Source organism: Martes martes, assembly GCF_963455335.1.
Source record: "Martes martes genome assembly, chromosome: 3".
NCBI classification, from domain to species: Eukaryota; Metazoa; Chordata; class Mammalia; order Carnivora; family Mustelidae; genus Martes; species Martes martes.
In genome coordinates, this window is record NC_137890.1 from 107523567 (window position 1) to 107550937 (window position 27371).

General features: G+C 34.2%; 1 protein-coding gene across 1 annotated transcript in view; it reads right to left on the reverse strand.

Moving 5' to 3' along the window:
• The window catches only part of LRP1B (LDL receptor related protein 1B), a gene marked incomplete at both ends in the record, with an annotated part of 1929835 nt that overhangs the window by 741265 nt on the left and 1161199 nt on the right, over positions 1–27371 (reverse strand). The window contains 3 exons of the mRNA XM_080798957.1: positions 2866–2991; positions 7582–7722; positions 19171–19293. Coding sequence (XP_080655083.1) covers positions 2866–2991; positions 7582–7722; positions 19171–19293 — 390 coding nt within the window. The remainder of the gene's footprint in view (positions 1–2865; positions 2992–7581; positions 7723–19170; positions 19294–27371) is intronic.

Below are 27371 nucleotides of genomic sequence, written 5' to 3' on the forward strand. Positions count from 1 at the left end.
TTATTCCACAATCTTGCCAAAGGTTAATTTTATCATATTATTTTTCCTAATTGAATGACTTGAACTGTTATTCAGGTTCATTCCTTTGTCCCTTCCCTCCTTCCTTCCTTCCTCCCTCCATCTCTCTCTCTTTCTTTTCTTTTCCTTCCTTCCTTCCTTCATTTCTTTCTTTGGCTTAGTTTGGATATCACCTCCCTCAGGAAGCTTTGCCAGATACACAAAGACTAAATGAGTAGTTCTTGTGCTTCCATTTGTAGTTCCAGTTAGCACTTTGAATATTGCATTAGAATGACCTGCTTACATGTTTTTTCTCCCCATTTCCACTCAGCCTTCTAATGAAAAATATAGTGTATTTATCCTCATTTTATATCCAATGTTGTGATAAGTTTTTATTGAATTAGTAGATTCATATCATGAAGGAGAAATCCCAAAGGAAAAAAATTGGAAATTGGCATCTTGTAGGAAAGAATTCTTTTAGTTATAAAGTAGTCACAATGCTGAAAGCTATAGGACAGTGGATTTAGTTACAAAATAACCCCCATGTTGGGAAATTCTTTTTCTGTGACACATATCTGAGTATATGCCTATAGATAGAAATGACCCAGCCAGAGAAATTATCTAATGTATTTATCATATTTTTTTCAGTATGATGAACTATGTGACCTATTTATTTATTTTGGTCAAACAAAATGGGAATATATTGTAACACAACAGCATACTTAACTTTCAAAGCTAAAAGGTCTATTTGTGGTTTTCTTTTTATTCTTTTTATCCTTAATTTTTGTTCTTCTTAATTTCTTAAGGCATACTGTGACCATAGCATCTATTATAAATATACTGACAAGAAGATCTAGTAATGATTGGCATGCTTCATCAGCCATCACTGAAAGTGACACTTGAGGTGCAAGCAGGTTGTACCCCATTTCCTAGTGGACTACAGGCCTGCACTGGCTGAGAAATTTTACTAATTAGGACTGATTAGGATTGATTGTTTTATTTGCTCTTATACATAGCATTTCCACTTTTACTACTACCAGTAGTTAGTCAATCCCAAATGTTCCCATAAAAATCATGTGGAAACAAGCAGATTTTTTTTTTGAAACAAGCAGATTTTAAGAGTCTAACATAAATGGAAAAAAAAAGACATGTTATCATGAATTGAGTCAGCAATGCCTTTAATTTTAAGGTGAAAACAGACCTATCTGTTTAGGAAGTAATGGAACAGTCTCAAAACTAAATCTTAAGTTTAAAAAAAAATAATAATTGCACCAGCTTAGAAAGACTCTTCATTGTAAATTATAAACATTATTGTAAGAACAATCTGGGCAAAGTTAAAATGACCATACCTAAAATTCTAGCTAAAACTCAGGATGATATAGTTTGATAACAAGAGCAATGGGCTTAGAGAATAACTTATACACTGAGTTTCCCAGTTCTTGCCAATGATGTGAGTTAAGTTAAGTTAGAGCCTCATCTATGAAATGAATAGACTTGAAGGGAGAGACTAGGACCAAAGAGTCTCTACAGGTTCCTTTTTATTTGATAGCTCTTTGTAAAACAACCTTATGTGATGCACAAAATAACTTAAAAATAGTCAGCTACTCTAAAATATCAAACTATATTTAGTCAAAGGACAAGAGAATAACTAGTTTATAGACCCTCAGCAAATATGTCACTATGGGAAAAAAAAAACTAAATATGAGATGCAGGTTAGGATACAGACTGTTTTGTTCTTTCATTGTTGCTTAGCACATGATAAAAAGCAGTTAGGAAATATTTTCTGGTCAACTCATACTCTTGGGGAGCAGAAAGAAATATACAAGGAAATTATAGTGCATTGAGGGACAAGTCTTTCCAAGAGAAAACCAGTGACACAATCAAGAGTACAAACCAGGCTTCTTAATTTTCTGGGTCTTTTCTCTATATGCTGTCCCTACAGTTTTCACTAATAGGTTATAATAATTTTTATTTAGTGAGGCTAATTTTGGCAAATAGAGAAGGGGAGGGGTTGATAAATTTTGACACTGCTGTATGTAATGATTAGCAAAAAAAAAAAAAAAAAAAAAAAAAAAAAACCCACAGTTTTTACCGATGATATCAGTAAGAGTCATCAAATATACTACTTTTCCTTCATCATTTAATGAATAGGTCTGGGCTGCTGCTAGTCAATATCATTTTTCAATACTTATCTGACTAATCATGACCTTTCCAGCATCTGTTATAACCTGTACCATAAGCTGTGTATCCCCATTCAAAGAGAAACTGACTAGGAATTCACAGATGTATTACAATGGGATAAATTTTATGGAAATATAAATAGGCTTTATGATCTTGGGAGTTCATAAAAAAGAAAAAAAATCTACACCACATAAATAATGTGCCAGGAACAGAGAGCTATTCACAGAGGTATTCTACAGCAGACTAAATAAAATACACAGATTATTTTTTTCAAGGTAAAAAGCAAACAAAACAAAACAAAACACACACACACACACACACACACACACACACACACACATTTCTTCATGAGAGATGGCCTCCACCACAGCATGCTAATAAACCTCACCCTCCACTGCCAATTAAGATTTATCAGGAACAAGTCTTGTCCAAGCAGTGTATTGACAGTCAACCCATATGGATAGATAAAGTGCCAAATTACTTTGGAAAGCAAAGTCATGCCCACGGATTAAGTAAAAGATAATTTGTATTCTAGCTTTTGTGGCATCAAACTCTGAACTCATTTACTACTGCAATAATCAGATCATCAGCCTTAGGAAGGTTCAGCTTAGTTCAAAGCAGTGACCTGCATTTTTATGGACACTAACTTTGGAAGGGATTTATGTATATATTCAAGCAAACCTCTACCTGCACAAGTTTGATTGGATTCGTCTTCGTTGCTTCCACAATCATTAGCTCCATCACAGAGCCATCTCTTGGGGATACAGCGATTATTCTTGCATTTAAACTGATCATCAGGACAGCTATGATTGACTAGGGAAGGGTGGGAGGGTGAAGGGAGAGGAAAATCAGGTTTAATAATTTAAAGTTGGATGAAATTATGATTATTTTAAGTTACAGTTAGAGACAACTTACAGTAATTATAATATTATAGTACAATAAATGCCACAGCTTCCTTCATTCATTGATGCATATTTTATAGAAAATATTAATATTTGAGACTCTGTTAAAATGTAATACTTTTATAGAAGACACCAAGTAATGAAATCTCATATAAAAGGAAACATATTCATTTGTTCATGTCTTCACTAAAATCAACTGTATCACAAAACTTGTTTTCCCATCCCTTATCAAAGTAACCCAATTTCAGAATTTTTACCAAAAACATTCAAAGTAACCTCAAATTTTTTAATATTTTTTTTTATTTTTTATAAACATATAATGTATTATTAGCCCCAGGGGTACAGGTCTGTGAATCACCAGTAAAGTAACCTCAAATTTTAACATGAAACATAATAAGTATGTATCCAATAATTCAACCATGCATCAAAAATACATTTTCTTAAGCCACACATCCATTCAGAACTTTTTGAAATATTAAATAATCTTAATTTTGTTATGCTTTGCCCAGTGTTTCTTGGGACTGGAAGGAAAACTTGGAGTTGATGTTAAATATGAGATCCTGCATAATTTTATTTTTATTATTTTTTTAAGATTTTATTTATTTATTTGACAGAGATCACAAGTAGGCAGAGAGGCAGGCAGAGGGAGAGGAGGGGAAGCAGTCTCCCTGCTGAGCAGAGAGCCCGATGCAGGGCTCGATCCCAGGACCCTGGGATCCTGACCTGAGCCAAAGGCAGAGGCTTTAACCCACTGAGCCACCGAGGGTCCCCCCTGCATAATTTTAATAACAAAAATGACCATCCTGAGTTTTCATGCCTAGTGCAAACAAATAAACATGAATCCACAAAATATACTGTGGACAAGACCAATCCTCATATGGGAATCTGTGCACAGCTAAGGATTAAACTCCAATATCAAGCACAGCAGGAGGCCATCTTAAAGTTAACCTTCTGTGATTATTTTTCCTGCATCCTGGAGGCTAAATTCCTAACTGAATTGGCATGCTCCTCAGTATTTGTTTCACCACTTTGTGTTCTTTTTGAAGTAATTTTCCTTGTGCCCAGTAGTTGCACTTCTGTATGACAAAAATAAATTTTAGTATTAGTTTTCCTTAGAATTCGAAAAAAAATAGCCATTTTATCATGCTGTTGCATAGCAAATATATGCCTTTCCAGCCAGTTTCTACAAACACTATTTCTTTAAAGTAGCTTAGGTGAGAAGTGATTTTATCACTTTTTTAGAAAGTTTTTATTCATGTACAGTAAAAAAAAAAAAATAGGGGAAAAAGCCTTATGTTTCCTGGCATTTGAGCATGATTAACATTTTCTACTCACTTCAGGGAGCTTAGCAAGAATAGATGCTCAGGAGAATAAAATTCATCCAATATATTAGAGGGTCAAAATTTTAAAGTACCAAGATTATGCAAAAATACTTCAGTAAAGCTTAATAAAGGACTTTTGTAATTTTCATCAATGATGTAAATCAGAGTTCAAAAAGGAGGCATAAATACAACCCATAGGCCTGTGATTTGGAATTGAGAAGCTAAAGGATAGAAAGTAGAATGATAACAGAATTCAAGGGCAAAGTTTATTGGCATTTAATATATAAATACTCCTCTGAAATGAATGACATAGTGCTGGCATATTAACCATGGGACCTCAAGATTATGACACTGCTCAGAATCATGGCAAGTTTAGAAAAAAATCCCATATTGCTGGAAGGTAGCCAGAGATACTTAGTTTTCTGTTGCCCCTTTTGTTTGTTCATTTATTCTCAACATGCTAGATGCTATGTTAGACTCTGACACTACAAAGACACTACATCATAATGTGTCTCCCCATAAAGATATTCATCTCTTAGATGCACCGGAGAAGTAAGGATATAATTGCAATATTGTTTGGTCACTACCATGAAAAAGAAATATACATGATATGTTTCACTCCAACTGGGCTGTATAGAGATTTTTCTATGTTCACAAAAGACTTCCCTATAAAGGTCATGGTAAACCATGGTGATTTCCATAAGCTGCAGTGTTATAGAGGAGAGAAACAGAGGGCATTTTGCAGAGATCTACTTATAGTCCAACTTGAGGTATTAGAACAAAGAAGGTAAGTGTATACATGATAGGCATTTAAGGCTAAAATCGCAAACCTGAGTCCTAACATGTTTTTATGTGAATCAATCGATTTTGGAATTTATCTTGTTGGTTATGGATTTACTGAAATAACAATATTTGATCTCATTCTATAGATACCACTCTGGAAGCAGTTTGGAAAGCGGGTTTTAGTTATGGGAGCAATAGTGGTAGGAATAATAATAGGACACTTGCTGAATCAATCTAGGATGTGAGACTAACTTAGCCAGTGAAGTTTGAGAGGAGATGAAGATGAAAAATTAATTATACAGAACTGAGTATGGACTATAAGTGAAACAGAAGATGGCAGGAAAAGCCTTTAGTATATGTTTGGATAATGGTATGGGAAGTAATGAAAATTATCAAGAAAGATCCTGACTAGGAATTTTAACACTACAATTAACAGTATGCAATGCCTTACATCCTCATAGAGAAAATGAGTTTCTTTGTGAATTCGTGAAAAGATCAATCACACAGGGAGTAGCGTGAACCTAAAGGAACACAACATGAATATTGTGATAAAGTACTTGTGCTCTGCGCAGGTGTTCTGTGACTATGCAGGAAGTTGATATGCAGGGAGTATTCACTAAAACCATGAATAAACACTGTGAGTCAGGGGTGATGAGGCAATTAATTTAATCAATAAATAATACATCACTTGTGTAAAAAAATTGAGAAAAAACACCTTTTATCTTTAGATGACATGTTCTCCCACTCTGAAATTTTTGTCTATTTGTATCAATTTAGTATTTAATATGGTATTTTTGGATTTGTACTTTACAGTATAGATATTAATAGGGTTGGAAACACAGAACACGTAATGTTGAAGTCAGAGTCCATGCTTGGAAATAAAGGAAAAGTAGTGTTACATTCATGTATTAATTATAGCTTACGTATTACCTATTTATATACAACTGGAAATTATATTTTAAAAGCTCATATTCTTGGAGTTTTGTCCAAAAATACAGATAATTGTACTATATAGATGCCTAGACCAATTCTGCCAATTTTTTAAAATTTTATTCATTTATTTGAGAGAAAGAGAGAGAGCATGGATGGGAGGCAGGGAGCAAGGGGCAGAGGGAGAAGGAGAAGCAGACTCCCCACTGAGCAGGGAACCAGAAGATGTGTTGCTCCATCCTGGGACTCCGGGATCTTGACCTGAGCTGAAGGCTGATATGTAAACAACTGAGCCACCCAGGCACCCCAATTCTGTCCATGCTTAATAAAAGATCTTTAAAACTTGATTTTTATAATCTTGGTTTAAAAAGAAAAAGAAAAGAAAGACAAGAAAATGGAGGATTGTCAATTAACTCAATTAGTTCAGCCATTTTAACTTGGAAAATGTCATCAATTGAAAGAAAAACATTTTCTTTTTAAAGTAATTTATCTAAGGCAAATTAAAAGACTAAGGATCATATGCCATCACATTATTCTCTCCATACAAAAGTATTTTATATATCTCAAAACCATCCCATTATGACTCTAATCAAATATATTCTCAAATTGTTATTTAATGTGTTTCTCAAAGTATCTTCCTTCAAATATGTGGGACAATTCCTTATCCCAACCAGAAACACGAAACTATTCCTATTGTGGAAAATGAAAAACAGCTAAATAGAAGCCAAATGGCGAGAAAATCAAACTTTTAATTTCTATCTGAGTGCCTCATATGTGTCTCCTACCATGTACTGAGCCAGTGAAGTTAGGTAATAACTAGATCCAAAACCATGTTTGTTTCCTTGAATCTACTTCAAGGCTCTGTTGCCAAGGAGCAATGGAGTGGATCCTGACCTTCTGTGTGAGTTAATTCTGACCTGAGGGAGTTGCAATTGATTTTCCACATCTTTAAATTCACAGATCCAAAGGGTCTCCTATAGCAACCTTGTGACAATGGTGTGGCGGAACTGACAGCACGTAAGAGAGAAGGGGAGGACTTCTGGAGCAACCAAAATGATAATACTAAAGATGTAAAAGCATGAGAAAAGCAGTGCTTTAAAACCATGCTAGGAGATAATCTAGTCTACTCTATATAAAAGGATGACCGAGGGGGAAAAAAAAGTAAGTTCAATTTTTATCAGATATTTTTAGATTTCACAAACTGCTCTGACAGTTCACAAGCTGAAATACTCAAGGAGGGTGCTGGGTGGCTCAGTGGGTTAAGCTTTGGCTCAAGTTAAGATCTCAGGGCCCTAGGATCAGAGTCCCAAGTGGGAAATCCCTGCTCAGCAGGGAGCCTGCTTGTCCCTCTCCCTCTGCCCCTACCCTCTGCTCTTGCACGTGCCTTCTCTCTATCAAATAAATAAAATCTTAAAAAAAAAATAAAAGACTCAGGGAAATGTAGTATCACTTGAAGGAGAACGTACAGCAATTTACTGAATCTTCATCACTTCCATCTAGACAGTCATCATCACCATCACATTTCCAGCGAGCTTGGATACAGTGTCTGTTTTTACAGCGGAATTCTCCAGCTTTGCATATGTGAGGCAATATTTCTCCAGGATTAACTAGGGTTAAAAAAGACATATGAACAATACTAGCCATATTCAGTTTGTTACGATGTCAGCTTTGTTTTAATAACAAAAATACTTATTCATTTCATTTTGTCAAAAATATGAAAACATCTTAACATTGCATTGACAACAATCTCTGGAAAGGAGAAAAGTTTAAGTTTTTCTGACAATAATTATTTTACTAAGAATTTTAAAGATTTATTTAAACAACTGTCACAAAAATAATTAGTAATACCAATAATAATAACATAACACCACCTATATTCATGGTAAGTGTGTAGTTTTACTTTTTGAAGGGCTTTCATTCATAATCTCAATTATCACCATGACCCATTATAGAGTAGGCACAACAAAAAAATTTACTACCTCCATTTTACAGGTAAGTACACCCCAAATAAATCAAAATGAAAAAAATAAGACCAAAGTACAGCCATGATGGTTATATTAATTTGCTGGTGTGTAAGTGGGAAAAAAATTCAGCTCTGTTTGGGTATTCTTGGAAATGTTAAGTTAATAAAAAATGATCTCATTGTGCATCCAGATTCTATGCACTATTTTCACTAAATACCCCATATTCTCTAATCCAATGTTAGGGATTCTATTGAAAAGGGATTTATTCACAAATTGAAAGTGTTATTATTATGATGATGATTTTTGTTCTCTTTGAGTGAATTTCATAGGAGTCTACAAAAAATAGGAATATGTGGCAATGGTTAAAATAAATGATTGGTGTTTCATGAACTGAAAAATATGTTGAATTATCAAAAACTGGTTTATTGTTAAGAGAAACAAAAGTCAATCTTTCTATCCCAGTCCCGATGGCTTTAAACTTTATTTTGGATAACTCATTTGGATTGATGAACTGTCACAAAACCTATATACATGCCAATAATGAGGAATGTCGAGAAAACATATTAGTCATTTCTAGAAAGCTTTGTGTTAGCACTCCTTTAATCCTTGTATTTCCCCTGCTCCAATGAATGGAAGAGGAAATGCGACTCTTGAGCTATAACTTGGAGAATTTGCTTCAGAGAGTTATGCAGTGACAAGGCATGAGGGTTCCTGCACCTGGAAAAGAAAAACTGACCATTAAACCCAGACTCTTAAGGTTTTAAGGGTAAAAACTAATCGGTATGGTAAATGAAATATTCAATTTTAACAAAGGTAAGGTTGTGTCTCTTCTATCCCCTCTCAGACAAGCAGACACTGTATGTGTAGGGACTGACAGTAATTTTGTCTCCTTTTCGAACTCTAATCCTTATCAATAACAAAATGCTGAAGCAGCAATTTCTCTAATGATATAATTTCTGTAAGGTCACTTGAAAGTACATGATAATAATGGTTATAATTACAAATTGTTATCTATATAGAACAAGTCCCAAATAGGAAATGACAACAATATAAAAACAAAAAGGGGAGATCACAGGGTCTTCTATTCAACCCGAGGATGTCTTTTTATAGCAGCAACTGGAACTGGAATAGCTACCAAAGCAAAGTGGAAATACATTGGGATATGTCTAGGCCTTTCTAGGATAGAGTTTTCCTCTCAAAACCTCTAGAACAGATCACTGATGATGTGCAAACTTTCCTTATTTTGAATCTCAAGTTTGCTCAACTGGACCCTAAGATTTTTGAGGTTGGTGTAATTTCTTCCTTAAATCCATATAAGCCCAGCTTAAAACTAGGCATTTAATGAAGGGCATTTTGATTAATGTCTTTCTACAATGATTAAGTCTAATAGTCCACAATCTCTCAGTCAAAAACACAATAACAAAAACAAAACAAACAGACAAAAAACTAGTTAGACAAAAAACTTAATTTGAGATGTAATCTGCTTCCTCCCAACTTAAATTTAGCTTTAAGATTTTCTTTAGTCTCTCTATAGTTGACTTCAAAGAAATGCTACATCAATTCAATTGTTTCACAGCTTGAGGATTTAAAAACTCAAGAAATCATCTTTTTTTCTTCTTCTAATAACAATCCCACCAATTTAAAAAGCCTGGCTTTCACATGGTCATTTGATCAAATAAACCCAACTGACAGTGTTAAGAAATGATCAAAAATATCCATATACAAGCGTGAAATTATAGCTGCTTCTGAACAATCACAACTATTACTAGAGTAAGATGTCTAGGGAAAGACAAACTACCCCCCCAACAAAATTAATATTTAATGCTAAATATTCTTTAACAGAACCAATTTGGAGATATGATCTTTAAGTCTGCTTGGAGTTTAAATGTTTTTTTAGAGATATTAAGAGATATTAAGATCTTCATGGAAAGAATGCAAATAGGCAAAATTTTCAAACTTGTGTTAAATATGCTTTCAAATATGTGTGGATTGCTAGTTATTTTTAAATGATATTTGCTGGGGATGCCTAGGTGGCTCAGTTGGTTGGGCAGCTGCCTTTGGCTCGGGTCATGGTCCCGGCATCCTGGGATCGAGTCCCACATCGGGCTGCTTGCTCGGCAGGGGGCCTGCTTCTCCCTCTGCCTCTGCTGCCACTCTGCTTGCCTGTGCTCTCTCTCTCTCTCTCTCTGACAAAAAAATAAATATATAAAATTTTAAAAAAAATGATATTTGCTAATACAAAAGTGGCATTTTAAAAAAATATATGTGATGACAATGTCCAAAGTTTCATTTTCATTTTTCGTAAGTTAGGAACAATTGTTTGATAACCAATAGAGCCAACTTCCTCATATAAGTTCATCTTTTTGTATTTACTGCTGATATTGACCTATATCAATGTCATTAGTATATATCATTATCATTTGTAATAGCAATTAGACATTGCTTATACCTATGAGAAAAGATACAATGAAACATACACAAATATCTTTAACATTTTAAAGCATGTCTGCAAGTCTTCTAGACCCTATAATTTGTGGGGCAAGAGGCATTTCTCCATGGCATTTCCATGTATCTTGTTTCAGTTTATTCTGGACATTTTTTCAAGGATGCTTATATAGCTAACAGCCTTGGAAGACAGATAATGCCATCTTCTACAGCAGAGAGCAGGTTTTTTTCCTGGCCAAAATAGTAAAGATAATGTCTTCCTTCAGGACAATGGTTGGACCAGTTTTCTGGCAGACTCATGGTTGAGTTTTTCAGTGTGAATACAAGTTCGCTGGGAGTGCAGCATTCACCTAGACCTGCCTATGCATTGCCCCCGTATGATTTAGAGCTGGGTGGGACAAAAAGAATGAATATTAACATGAAACTCATGCTGCCTGCTACAATAGGAGTAATAAAATCTTCTGTGTCTGAGCCAGGAATTGTGTGTCTTCTGTCAGAATCTAGGAATCTTTGACAAGTTAACCTGTTAGCTTGCCTAGGGTAAAATCTCAGACCCTTCAGAATTGTTGACCTAACAGTAAATATTTTAAAAAATACTGGGTTTTATTTTATAAAAAATACTTATTTCCAAAGTCTTTCAAGGTATATGACATCACTGGTTTTGTCTAGTCCTAACCCAAGCTTCCAGATGTAACTAGTAGTATGTCACACAGAAACCATACTATCAATGCAATCAGATATGGGCAGGATTTGTAGCGATAGAAGACACAAGATTTTTGAGGTAGGAATGTCCGTTATAAAGAAAATGTTTAATGTTAAGTTATAATCTGGTTAAGATGGCAGCTTTGACATTCAAAAAGCATGGTCTTTATTCAAGCATTGACCTAACTCTGTGGAATTGGGCAGCCATGTCATTTGTCGTGGCACCCCAGCTGATGGCCAATCTACCTACTTTTGTGAGAATCAATGAGATGATGAAGCAAGTATATTTGGCATCATATAAGAGAACTAAGAGTACCTAGAAAAAATAAGATTAGTATTCTGTATACCTTGCACAAACCTTTATAAAGGAGTCATTTTATAAATAATTTTTATATACCTAATGTTTCCACTTGGAATTCTTGAATGTAGGAAGGACAATGTCACATACAGAACAGAATAATACCTAGACTAGAACAAAGCATAGAGCAGATAATAAAAAATACTTGCTGCCTAACTTACTGGAAGTAGCAGAGACATAATTCTATATTACAGATATATATTCTATATAATTATATATATATGTATGTATATATATTACTATTTATAATAGTGAGAAATTCTATCTCTGGAAACTATATAAATACTTCAGGAAAACAATATCACTTCAACTGGCTCAAAAGCGAATAGTCTTCTACCAGCATCCAAGATCACAGGAGAAATTAGTTTAATTGAAAAGAAAAAAATCCATGTGTAGATAAAAAGAAATAGTGATGAAGATCCCTCACGCCAAAAAAGTGGACATATAGGAAAAGCTCCACGTATGGACTTTGTTCTGATGTTTAATGTGACTGAACCTTTATAGCACTTGGGTGTTGGACAGACACATAGATTGCTTATAATATAGTACTAGAATTGCAAGTTTTGCTTCAGAGCTGTGATTTGCACCATGAATTTGAAAAGTGATGCAAAACCTGTAATTCTACCACCACGGTCACTTCTAGTAAAAATACTACAACATGATATCACAAGTAAGAAATCTGACAAAGTAATAATAATCCTTTCATTTAACCAGGATCAAAATAAAATGACATGAATCATAACATTCCCTGCAAGAAACTGTCAGGTCTCAAACATCCTATGATACCTGCTGTTAGAATATTGAAATTTAGAAGGTCTCCACATGACTCGTCCATGCACTGCAAAAGGAAATATGCACTCTAGAAGTACTTCTAAACTAAATACGTATGTTCCTCACCTTGTTTAATAAGCTGTGGGCCCATGAACAATTATCTGTTTGTCACTTTGCTTTGCTTTTCAATCCCAGTGTGATTAATGTATCTAAAGTAATGATTGTCCCTTCTGTCAAACGATGTTTTTGCTGTTGACCATATCAAAATTATGATAACTTAGTCATAAAACCATGAGTCCTAGAACAACAATAAAATGAAGTTTTCCTATGGTCCCTATACACTTCACATTAGGATATGTTTATTTAGCAGATTATTTTTGTATTTGGGGGGAATTTCTAACTATCCCTTTTTTTGAGCAGGGAGATAAAAGAGCCTAAAAGAAAACTTGAAATTGCAGTGTTTTTGATGCCTTTATATAGGCCTGCTTATATAGGAAGGCAGTGTGAAAAACACTGCTATGGGTTTTGAATTTTCTCCTTTAGATCATAGCAGAATGACCTTTCATTAGATAGAGTGGTCTTCTGAGCAGCCAAGCTAAGTGGTACATAATCTTCTGTGAGTACCTATGCACAGAAGGCCATAAATATTCATCTGGATGGGGCTTCTAAACTTTTTACTGCCTTAAACTTTTTACTACACATTAGATTGCATATATCCTAGAACATAAGGCTTGTCACAGCTGAACAGATAAATGGCTTAGCCATAGTGGAGCACTGTTTTTGACAGAGGAATATATCTGGTGTTCCAGAAGGTAAAAAAGGTCACAGAGTACCACTGACATATAATTGTGCAATGCTACCCTTGGATGATCAATATTTTTAAGTTGCTCTCTTAGGAGTAAGGCACATTAGAAAATTCCGTCTTTTGTTTCAGGCCACTAAAGAGGAATTTAAAGAATTACTGTCTTATTACTCTAGATAAAATTATCCTGCTATTAAAAAAAAATGACTATTTTTTTTTTTTTTAGGAGCTTAACTTACTTTCTTGGGATTATCTATGTCTTCATTTATTAGTTTTGTATATTGTGTTTTTCCCCATAAAAGCATCAAAATAAATAAAAAAAAAAAACTCACTTGATAATTGATCAGCTGGCTTTATATATGCTTCTCCAGGGCAGTCAGTTCCAAGTTACTATGCTACACTAGGTCTCATTTCTAATTGTGAGAGGATTTGCTCATGCCACACAAGATTCACAAGGACAAAGAGTCCAGCCTACTCTCATTCTTGATTCCTTCCAGGCATGGCATTAGAATTCATCCTTAATCAATCATGTAGCATGCCAATATTTTTCTGTTGGGTGAATGCCTCTTCTGGCACAGCCTTATGCTGAACATTCATTGAGACACAACCACTGGTGTTTACTTCTGGTCCGACCAACTGTCAATGGGTTTTTGTTTATTTGATGTCAGTTCAACGAGGATGACTGGAACCAGGACAATCATATCTCAATGACTGCAATACGAATTTTTGTTTTGCATGTTAACTTAGATTACAGAGTTAATCCAGTTGAAATCAGTTCACAAAACTGTAATATAGCCTAAACTAAATTAGAGGCTAAGAGGAATCAGCATTAATGAGAAGTCAGTGACACACTGATATTTGTTTTATACCATACTCTGCAACCATGAACTCTCTTTATAGTCCTTTTGCACTTGAATTTCCTCATCTGAAAACTAAGGCTAACACATCATTTTTTAAAAATTAAATTCAACTTAGTTAACATATAGTATATTATTAGTTTCAGGGGTAGTATTTAGTGATGCATCAGTTACATATAACACCCCATGCTCATCAAGTGCCCTCCTTAATGCTCATCTTCCAACTACCCCAAACCCCACCCACCTTTCCTCCAGCAACCCTTAGTTTGTTTCCTATAGTTAAGAGTCTCTTAGGATTTACTTCTGTCTCTGTTTTTATCTTATTTTATTTTTCTTTCCTTTCCTCATGTTAATGTTTTTTTTTCTTAAATTCCACATATGAGTGAAATTATATGGTATTTGTCTTTCTCTGATCTATTTTGGTCTATATAATGCTCCCTAGTTCCATCCACATCATTGTAAATGGCAAGTTTTCATTCTTTTTGAAGGCTGAATTGTATTTCATTGCATGTATATGTGTATATGTACGTGTGTGTATGTGTGTGTATATACCACATCTTCTTTATCCATTCATCTGTTGATGGATATCTGGGCTCTTTCTATATTTTGATTATTGTAGACACGACTACTATAAACATTGGAGGGCATGTGCTCCTTCGAATCACTATTTTGGTATCCTTTGGATGAATGCCAAAAATTGCAATTGTTGGGTTGTAGGGTAGTTTTATTTTTAACTTTTTTTGAGGAATCTCCACACTGTTTTCCAGAGTGGCTGTACCAGCTTGCATTCTCACTAACAGTATAAGAGGGTTTTCCCTTTCTCCTCATCCTCACCAACATCTGTTGTTTCCTGAGTTCATTTTAGTCATTCTGACTGGTATGAGGTGGTGTCTCATTGTGGTTTTGATTTATATTTCCCTGACGTTGAGTGATGCTGAGCATTTTTTTCATGTGTCTGAAGGCTAACATCCTTGAAAAACTTTTGCCATTAAGGTAATATGAAATTAAATAATTTATATAAACACACTATGAATTGTTTGTAAGAAGTGAGTTATTATATGCTTATTTATGATTTTTTCCCATTGCATTTGAAAGAAACATGGGCAAGTTACATGCCCTATTAAAGATATAGTAGAGTTTCAAACAGACAAATGCAATAATAAATTCCCAAATAAGAACGTAGATGGTTTTGTTGATTTAACACTTTTTAGTGTAACAAGAAGAAATAAAATAATCTTCTTCCCTATTGCTTTTTACTGCATTGGAGTTACATCAACAAGGGATTGTAGATATTAGAAAGATACCAGTAGTAACAGAAAAATTTCTATCTTTTTATCACGTGATGTCATGATAACAAATTTCCTATCACAACTATATGACCAATATTGTATACAGTATTTCCTTAAAAGCCAAAAGTCACCCAATTTTTATTTACATAGAGATATCCAGTGGTCAGTATTTTTTCTATATCAATATCGATATAGATATATAGATATGCAAACTCATAAGGAATCCATAAATTTTTAATGGGGCATAGAATGAAGGAAATAGAAAAGATGATTTGGATGCCAATGATCCAGATAATTATGATTCACACAATTAAAATTAAAGAACTAATTAGAACATTTCAAGCTTAAAAAACCATCTAGATATATCTGATGTATACACTCTCCCTCTAACTTCCCACTATGAAAACTAAGATGAAGGATAAAAACTCACAAGACCTTTGAAAACTCAGTCTCTTGATCATTTGACTGACATTATCTTAAGGGAATTTTGACTATTGCAAGACCAATAGGACAAGATTTAAACATTCAGCCAGAAACTTCTCTAACTTACACCATTAAAAATTGAATAAGCCTATCTATCTTTAGGTAAAAAGAGAGACCCTTTGCTCCTGCAGCATCCATTGTAAGGTCTGTGCCTATCAACAAAGGAGATACTTGCACTGTTACCTTCCATCCTTGAGAGGAATTCTGGAGGTAGAGCAAAGGCAGGATGACACTTGGTGGAGGTCCATGAGGTTACTGTGTGTGTGTGTGTGTGTGTGTGTGTGTGTGTGCATGCACTCATGTACACACACATATTTCACCTGTTCAAAGTGTCAAAATTATTTATCTGGGATAGCAAAAAATCTGATTTTATACCAGAAAAATAACTTCAGATGAATCTGTGGTAGATACTAAAAACTGAATTAAGAAATGTACTTTTCTCTCTCAAAAACCAAGATAACCAGACAACCAGAAAGAATTACATTGTTCGAAGTAATGCTTAATCCCTTCCTAATAACAAACTATAGGTCTTGATAGATATCTTCCCTAAACAACAAAATAGGAATTAAAAAATAATACTACAGAACAAAGAAAGGAAACCACCTTATGACTCAAAGAAAGTATACTTCATATAATTATGTTCTATAAGAATTGTCCTAATAGACAATATAAAATTTCTACCAACAATGAAAAAAGTTTGCCCAGAGAAGTAAAATTCATATTTCTACTCTCAAGTATATTATCCCAGAATAAATTAAATAGTATTTCCAGAATTTTGAAGAAAACTTAGCCAAGAACTAATATCCAGAATTGTCAATCACATATAAATGCAAAAGAGACTAATTTTATTTAGAAAACACAGGAACTCCACAGTATACAGTCTTTGTGCTCATCTTGCAGAAGCAACTTCAAGAAATACTTTATCTATCCTAAATAGCATGAAAATTAATAAGTGAACGATGAGGAACTAAAGTTTGAATACTAAGCAATACAACCAGTGAAGCACTGAGTCAGGTCTAAAAGAAAATATAAAATTGATCATCAAACTAGCTATACATGTCAAAACATTTTATAAAAAGACTTACTGATGATGATTCAAAATACTATTCCTTGTCAGAAATCCTAAATTATAATAAGGAATGAAATTGAGGAAGATGAAGAGAATAGTATAAAGAAAATCAGTCTTCATCTCAAATAGTTAAAATTCAAAATAATAATAATAAAATTTAAAACTGGTGGTATTATTCTAAGTGCTTAAAAAAGAAAATGTAACAAACTGACTATGGAGTATATCGTAAAATACAGAAGGGATCATAAACAGTAAAGAAACACACAAATAGTCTATAACAATCCATCAGAAATAACACCAAACATCAAGTAGAAAAATGAAGATAAATGATTTAAAAATCATGTTTAAAAAGAATATGTAGTCAAATGATAAGATGCTAATGCTCCTATTAAGAAAAAATAAACCACTAAGTAAAGGATACTGTTGTGTAATCCAGAATGTGTAAAACTGCAATATAACTAAGAATTCTGTCTCCAAAATAAAATAATCTGGGATCTAAATTCCAAATGTCCTACATGCCAATTATGTGAATTATGAAAAGTTATTAACCCTCAAGTCTACATTTGGAATATTAAAGTGAGATAATAATAGTATCTCCCATATATGATTATTGTAAAAGCTAATGAGAACTATGAAATTTTATAGTAAAGTCCTATATGAGAATTCAGTAAATTTTATCTATGATTATTATTAGTAGTAGTAAAAAATAATAACTTCCAGGGATATATACAATTATAAGGAACAACGTGAAAATGTCTTAGTTGTTTCTTGCTGAATAGTGGCATTTGGGTGTATATTTCACTTAAATATTTTCTGTATATTTCTTAAATGTTACTATGTATTAAATTATTTGTAAAAATTCCTTATTCACATTGTTTCTTCTTCAGAAGAAATGAAACATTTCAGATAAGTTGAAATCTTCTTTATTATACTTATTTCTCCTGCATCCTCCAGAACAATCCTTATAATTGATGGAAAAAATGCATTTAGGTATTATTTATGTATTATTCAATAATAATGATGAAAAATTATGGTTAACTTTACATGTCAGCTTGAATAGGTAGGTTTTAGAGTGCCCAGACGTTTGGTCAAATATCACTCTGGGTGTGTCTGTGAGAGTTAATTAGATGAGATTAAGATTGGAATCTGTAGACTAAATTAAGCAGGTAAGTGGCCCTTATCCCAAAACAGTTTGAACCTAAGAAAAGGCCTATCTTCCTGCACATACAAGGAATTCTTGCTGCCTGACTGCCTTGAACTTGGACTTCTTTTTTTTTTTTTTTCCTGCCTTCATACTCTAACGGAAAGGAGCTCTTCTTGGATCTTCAGTCTACCAGCATTCAGACTGGAGCTACACAATTGGTATTCTTCAGTTTCCAGCCTGCTGACTGCAGATTCTGGGAGTCATCAGCTTCCGTAACTGCATGAGCCAATTCCTCATAACAAACCTCTTTCTCTATATTTACATCCTATTAGTTCTATTTCTCTGAAGAATCAAAATCAAATCATTCCAGAAACATTTCTATATTACTCATACATACACAGCATTGCTCCTATCAGTATGGTTAAGGGACTTCTTATAGATAAAGAGAATAAATTTCAAAAGGGTCACATTGGAATTACAAGATGCAGTAAATTGAAGAATGTCAGTAAGAGTTAATAAAGTGCCTTTAATCCAGGTCAGTCAATCCAATTAATTCAGTATTTTGATAAAGTTTAGAATTTCTCTAAGTCTCTTTTTTGCCTCCTTTTTTTCTCTACACCAACAAAGATAGAAGACTGAGCTTGTCCTAATGGTGAAGGTCCTTAACAATTTTATGAAATATTTTCTTCTGTGGCATATTTTTATATATATATACACACATACATATATATATGTATATATATACACACACACACATATATATGTACACATACGCACATATATATGATTAATAAACTATTTCTCTCTATATATTTTATAAATGTAATATTATGTATATAAAATATATAAATGATATATATAAACTGTATATATCATATATAAATATATGTAAATTATTTTGTATATGTATGTTTTATTACTAAGCTATTTTATTTATATTTTTATTATTAAACTATTATGCAGCAGTCACAAATGCTCTGGAAAATTTCACCATTATTCAACTGTTTTTTATAGAAATTAATTCAGTTAATTATTTGTAATCTAAAGAGAATTATACCTAAGTGATTACCTGAATTTCTCTTTCCAAGATTGATTTTAATTCCCTTGGTTTCATCTGCTTTTTTCTTCAAAAAGACATGTATAATCAATGAATGTGACAAACAAAACTTACATGTGCAAGTTGTCCCATTTTCATCTAAAAGTTGATTATCAGCACAGGCACAGACTCGGCCTCCCGGAATAGCCAAACACAGTGTACTACAGCCCCCATTATTTCCTCGGCACATATTGTCACCTGTAAGAGAAGGGAAGTCAGTATGTCAGAGAACTCTGATTCTATCCAAAGTTAGCCAGTTCAAGTTCACATTTTTTCTAGGAGACATATGTAGGCATACAAATGTACACATATATATGTATATGTTTATTGCATATTCATTAATGTAATCAGGATACCTACTGAACCCTAAAAAAATTCAGAAACATTTAAAATATACTATGCACTGGGAAACAAAAGAAATTTGCATGTTGGTTAAAAGAGATAGAGGTATGTGTGCAGATAAGCACCAGGAAAGAAGAAGGTTACAGGACATGATGATGGATAGCAGATTATACCTAGTGTATTCAAATCTGATTCTTTTCTCAAGTAGATCACTAACATTTAGACTTTGGATACCAAGTGAACAGAAAACAAATGAGCACAAAGGGAAAGAGGCAGAATATTCTTCCCTCTTGCACAAGGAGTACATTGATGTGTCAGTGCATTAATGATGCCAAAGAACACAAGCTTTCTGAAAAACCTTCAAAATGAACAGCCTTGATAGTACCAGTAAAATGTACAATGCATTAGAGTAGCGATGTTTTCCCAATGGACCATCCCAATAGACTTAACCAGCAGAGACACTAATGAAGTATGCAACAGACATCAATAAAGCAGGGTAGATTCACGAAAGTATTATCCGTGAACATTTGTGAGACACCCTTGGAAATTAAGATAAAACAGACATAAAATTTTGAAAAGGCTGGAGATGTAGGTAATCACCAGGAAGAAAGTATATTTACTTAGATATATACCTGCAGAATATTACAAAGAACTCTGTAACACTAGCAATCCCATTAGCAGAGTAAATGTCCAAACCATTTTACACTGTTGCATTTTTCAAGGTATCAATAAATAACATTTTGATTGTATCAGAAAGATCTGACTCAAACATTAAAAATAGTTTTTAATTACTTGGAGGCATCTAACAATATAATATAGTAATTTAAGTAGTATTGGCAGTTAAAGCACAAGTGTCAAAAATGTGACTAAAGTGACAGATGAGGTTATTGTACTGTAGGCCTCAGGAGTTGGATGGGCTTTGTAGAGTATTAAGGAATGAGTCAAAAAACAAAAACTATCAAAATATTTTTATATGCAATAAATACTTAACTCATTCCCATTATCTTGTGTGTCCACAGATCAGAAGAAACAACGTCAAGCATATATTCATTTCCTTCTATTATTCTGAGAAGTAAATTAAATTTGCTGTGTTTATGAGAAACAAAAATATACTTGAAAACTAAGGAAGCTAATAATTCAAGCTTTAGTATCAATTTCCAAACTCAAAGGATAATGAAGCCTAGTTTAATTTTTTTCCAATAAGGAATGTAGAGATTTTTTTTTTTAAAGATTTTATTTATTTATTTGTCAGAGAGAGAGAGCACACGTGAGCACAGGCAGAGGCAGAGGGAGAAGCAGGCTCCCCGCCGAGCAAGGAGCCCGATGTGGGACTCGATCCCAGGATGCTGGGATCATGACCTGAGCCGAAGGCAGCTGCTTAACCAACTGAGCCACCCAGGCGTCCCAGGAATGTAGAGATTTTTTTTTTTTTCCAATTTTTTATTTATTTTCAGCGTAACAGTATTCATTGTTTTTTCACCACACCCAGTGCTCCATGCAATCTGTGCCCTCCCTAATACCCACCACCTGGTTCCCCCACCCTCCCACCCCGCCCCTTCAAAACCCTCAGGTTGTTTTTCAGAGTCCATAGTCTCTCATGGTTCACCTCCCCTTCCAATTTCCCTCAACTCTCTTCTCCTCTCCATCTACCCTTGTCCTCTATATTATTTGTTATGCTCCACCAATAAGTGAAACCATATGATACTTGACTTTCTCTGTTTGACTTATTTCACTCAGCATAATCTCTTCCAGTCCTGTCCATGTTGCTACAAAAGTTGGGTATTCGTCCTTTCTGATGGAGGCATAATACTCCATAGTGTATATGGACCACATCTTCCTTATCCATTCATCCGTTGAAGGGCATCTTGGTTCTTTCCACAGTTTGGCGACCGTGGCCATTGCTGCTATAAACATTGGGGTACAGATGGCCCTTCTTTTCACTACATCTGTATCTTTGGGGTAAATACCCAGCAGTGCAATTGCAGGGTCATAGGGAAGATCTATTTTTAATTTCCTGAGGAATCTCCACACTGTTCTCCAAAGTGGCTGCACCAGTTTGCATTCCCACCAACAGTGTAAGAGGGTTCCCCTTTCTCCACATCCTCTCCAACACACGTTGTTTCCTGTCTTGCTAATTTTGGCCATTCTAACTGGTGTAAGGTGGTATCTCAATGTGGTTTTGATTTGAATCTCCCTGATGGCTAGTGATGATGAACATTTTTTCATGTGTCTGGTAGCCATTTGTATGTCTTCATTGGAGAAGTGTCTGTTCATATCTTCTGCCCATTTTTTAATATGATTATCTGTTTTGTGTGTGTTGAGTTTGAGGAGTTCTTTATAGATCCTGGATATCAACCTTTTATCTGTACTGTCATTTGCAAATATCTTCTCCCATTCCGTGGGTTGCCTCTTTGTTTTGATGACTGTTTCTTTTGCTGTGCAGAAGCTTTTTATCTTGATGAAGTCCCAGAAGTTCATCTTTGCCTTTGTTTCCTTCGCCTTACGAGGCTCCTCCCTTTTTTTTGCTTATATATATATATATATATATATTTTCTCTCGTCATATACTTTTATCAGTCTTTTTGTTTGTCTGTTTTTGTTTATATACGTCATAAACCTTACCCTGGGGCCCATTTGGGCTGAACCTTCACTTTTATCTTCCCTTTTTTTCCTGTCTCTCTCTCTCCCTCTTTTTTCTTTTTCTTTTCTTTTTTCTCTCATTTGGGTGGGGAATCCTGAGTGCTCAGAAGCGTTCCAGGGTGCACCTTGACTGCACCACGGTCAATACATCCAGCTACATCTGTCCAGTCATCTCTCACCAAAATGACTAGGAGGAGGAATCCCCAACAGAAGAAAAATACAGAGGATGGGCCTTCTGCAACAGAGCTAACGGCTATCAACATAGACAATATGTCAGAAAGAGAATTCAGGCTAACAATTATCCAGGCAATAGCTAGGTTGGAGAAAGCCATGGATGACCAAACAGAATTGATTAGGGCAGAATTGAAAGCGACCAGAGAGGAGGTTCATAATGTTAGGGCAGAGCTGAAGGCCACCAGGGATGAGGTTCACAATGCTCTCAATGAGCTCCAATCTAATCTAAATTCTCTAAAAGCTAGGGTAACTGAGACAGAAGATAGAATTAGTGATCTGGAGGACAAACAAATAGAGAGAAAGGATCAGGAGGAAGCCTGGAACAAACAGCTTAGAAGCCACGAAAACAGAATCAGGGAAATAAATGATGCCATGAAACGTTCCAACGTCAGAATTATTGGAATCCCTGAAGGGGAGGAGAAAGAAAGAAGTCTAGAAGATATAGTGGAACAAGTTTTTCATGAAAATTTTCCCAATCTTGCGAATGGAACAAGTGTTCATGTACTAGAAGTAGAAAGGTCCCCCCCCAAGATTATAAATTCAAAAAAAACATCCAGGCACCTCATAGTAAAATTGAGGAATCATAATTGTAGATACAATCTCTTGAAAGCCGCTAGGACAAAGAAGCTCCTTACATACAGAGGAAAGCCCATCAGAATAACGTCAGACCTGTCCACAGAGACCTGGCAAGCCAGAAAGGGCTGGCAAGATATATTCAGGGCACTAAATGAGAAGAACATGCAGCCAAGAATACTTTATCCAGCAAGACTGACATTCAAAATGGATGGAGAGATAAAGAGTTTCCAAGACCGGCAAGGCTTGAAAGACTATGCAACCACCAAGCCGACACTGCAGGAAATATTAAGGGGGGTTCTATAAAAGAGGAAAAATCCTAAGAATAGCATTGAACAGAAATATAGAGACAATCGACAGAAAGAAAGACTTCAAAGATAACACAATGTCAATAAAAACGTATCTCTCAATAATCTCTCTCAATGTGAATGGCCTAAATGCACCCATAAAATGACACAGGGTTGCAGATTGGATAAAACGACAGGACCCATCCATATGTTGTCTACAAGAGACCCATTTTGAACCTAAAGATACACCCAGACTGAAAGTGAAGGGATGGAGAAGCATCTTTCACGCCAATGGGCCTCAAAAGAAGGCCGGGGTAGCGATTCTCATATCAGATAAATTAGATTTTAAACTAAAGACGGTAGTCAGGGATACAGAAGGACACTACATCATTCTTAAAGGGACTATCCACCAAGATGATCTAACAATTGTAAATATCTATGCCCCCAATATGGGAGCAGCCAATTACATAAAAAAACTATTAATCAAGATAAAGAGTCATATTGATATGAATACATTAATAGTAGGAGATCTTAACACGCCTCTCTCAGAAATAGACAGATCATCGAAGCAGAAAATCAATAAAGAAATAAGAGCATTGAATGATACATTGGACCAGATGGACCTCATAGATATATACGGAACATTCCACCCTAAAACAACAGAATACTCATTCTTCTCAAGTGCACATGGAACCTTCTCCAGAATAGACCACATACTGGGTCACAAATCAGGGCTCAACCGATACCAAAAGACTGAGATTATTCCCTGCATATTCTCAGATCACAATGCTTTGAAACTAGAGATTTTTTTAAGGTAGTTTCCAGGGATAGACATATTTATTCCATAACTGTAGAATAAAAGTATCCTTCATAGGATAGGTAGGTGTTCTGAATATGCTACTCATATCGTGTATAGGATTAAATTGTATATTCACTATTTTAGTAACATTCAGATTCTTGAAAATTCGATTTAAACAAAGTATTTTGAGAATTATATGAAGAATTTAAAACAGTAAAAAATAAGTACTGAAAGCAATATATCATGACACATTTTCATATTAAAAATACATGTTAAATATCGTTCTTTTTTAATAACATGAGTCATGCTTACCATTATCATTGAATATGAAATTTAAGTATTTAGAAATAAATTACCATTACTCAAACTTTTAAGTATATTCCCTTTCTGTGAATACTATAAATTTAAAAAAGAGGAATTGGTAATTGTCCTGCCCTGATAGAAATCCAAAATCAAAATTAATGTGAATAATTCCATATCTTTCATGGGAATTGCCTAGATCTTTATTTTTTAGCAGTATCTGAAAATATTTTTTAATTTATTACTCCAACATATTTTAGATACAGCTCATGTGGCAGTATTTATTGAGTTTCTAGTAGGTTGAATTTAATGTAAAAATATTCTCTTGAAAATATGATTTAGTGACTACAAACAGCATTAAAAATTGTATACATAAATATCAGTGAATAATCATCAATGCCAGGGACACTTTATTATTTATTTATTTATTTATTTATTTATACATATACATTTAAATTAATTCTGTTTTTATAATAAACTTTTAAGGTAAGTTTAATCTCATTTGCAGATGGAACTACTAGTTAGATATGGTTTAAATGACCTTTCTAATGCCTAGAAATTAATAATCCTTATTAAAATAAAGATTTAGAGTAAGGATTATTATGTGTTATCCTCATTATTTATAAATAATTAGAAACATGGATTTTTTTCTCAATCTAAAATTCATGCTCTTACTCTTTTTTATATATGACAAAATAAAATTAAATCAATAAAGGATGGAAAAAATAAAAGAGAAAACAACATAATGAAATCCTAGATTAAATTACTGTGGAAGCAAATAGTTTTAAAAGACTCAAATATGGGGCTCCTGGGTGGCTCAATGGTTAAGCATCTGCCTTCAGCTCAGGTCATGATCCCAGATTCCTGGGATCAAGCCCCATGTAGGGCTCCCTGCTCGTCAGGAAGCCTGCTTCTCCCTCTCCCACTCCCCCTGTTTGTGTTCCCTCTCTCGATGTGTCTCTCTCTGTCAAATAAATAAAATCTTAAAAAAAAAAAAAAAGAAGAATCAAATATTCAACGAAAACGAATGAGGAGTAGCTCACAAAATTAAGCTCAAAATAGTGGTCTGTCTGGGCAAAAATCTTTGTCTTTTTCCCCCCAGTAAGAGAAGTGGAATTATTCTACCCCTTATAGAATCTGGCACAGAAGAGTGTGTTTGGTAAACATTAGTTGATGAATGAATGAACGAATTTTAATTAGCAATATGACAGAAACAATCATTTGGGTATGTAGATACAAGGTGAAAGTATATTGATACACATAAGTCTGTTTTAAGATGATAAAGGGGGTTTTCTCATTTACATGTATTCTGTCTACATACTTTGCATTTCAAGATAGATTATTTAAAGGTGTATTATAATGGTCAAAGAACAGTAATAAAGACAGAAATGATATATGGAAACATTTTATAAGCTTATATTAAAATATCAGTGCTTACTAACTCAAAGAGATACATGCACCATATATTTATTACAGCATTATTTACAATAACCAATAGGTGGAAGAAACCTAAGTGTCCATCAACAGACAAATGGATAAGGAAAATGTGGTGTACACATACACACACACACACACACAGAGAAATATTATAATATCATACAACCATAAAAAAAGGGTGAAATCTTGCCTCTGGAGACAACATGAAAGGACTTAGAGGATATTATGCTAAGTGAAATAAGTCAGACTGAGAAAGACAAATACAATATGAGTCTACTAAAAAATGGAATCTTTAAAAAATAAATAAACAAAAAGCAGAATTAGAAATATAAATACAGAGATCTGATGGTTTCCAGAAGGGAGTGGGTAGGTGAATGGGCAAAATAGGTGAAGGGGAGAGGGAGATACAGGCCCCCAGTTATGGAATGAGTAGTCACAGGAATAAGAAACAGGGCATAAGAAATACAGTCAATGATATTTTAATAGCAATGTAATGGGACAGATGGCAGCTATACTTGTGGTGAACATTAGTATAATGTACAAATTTATCAAATCACTAAGTCGTATGCCTGAAACTAAGGTAACGTTATGTGTCAACTATACTCAAATAAAATAATAAAGTAAAACATCAAATAAAATAATAAAGTAAAATATCACTGTTTATAGATCTTAGTAATTTAACTTTTGTTAAATTAATGTATCTTTTATTTCTAGCAAATGACAGAATATGTAAATCATCACCACAAAGGAATCCCACTGTTTCATATTATCTAAATCTTCATCAGAATAGTGAAAGGAATAAATCCCCTTTTCTATATGCTTTCTGGACTCTTCACTTCTCAGAGTTTTATCATGTGATGTTAGAAGTCTCTGCACCTAATATGAAACAAATAAACCAATGGAGATTTTCTTTATTCTACTTGATGGAAAGACAGTTTGACTTATAGTTTAGAAGAGAAATTAGACTTTACATTCATTCTAAAAGTTGGATAAAACTAGTAGAATGGGATTTTGAGTCCAGATCCTGATTTTATCCAGAATAATTCAGAACATTAAAGAGATTATCCACCATGACCAAGTAGGATTTATCCCAAGGATGCAAGGGTGGGTCCACGACCACAAATCAATCAATGTGATAGAACAAATCAATAAGAGAAGAGAGAAGAACCATATGGTCCTCTCAATTGATGCAGAAAAAGCATTTGACAAGATACAGCATCTGTTCCTGATTAAAATGACTCAAAGTATAGGGATAGAAGGAACATTCCTCAAATTCATAAAATCTGTCTATGAAAAAACCCACAGCGAATATCATTCTCAATGGGGAAAAGCTGACAGCCTTCCCTTTGAGATCAGGAACATGACAAGGATGTCCACTCTCACCACTCTTGTTCAACATAGTACTAGAAGTCCTAGCAACAGCAGACAGCAAAAAGAAATAAAATGTATTCAAAATAACAAAGAAGAAGTAAAAATCTCTCTCTTCGCAGATGACATGATACTTTATATGGAAAACCCAAAAGACTCCACCCCCAAACTACTAGAACTCATACAGCAATTCAGTAATGTGGCAGGATACAAGATCGATGTAAAGAAATCAGTTGCTTTCTTATATACTAACAATGAAAATACAGAAAAGGAAATTAGAGAATCGATTCCATTTAC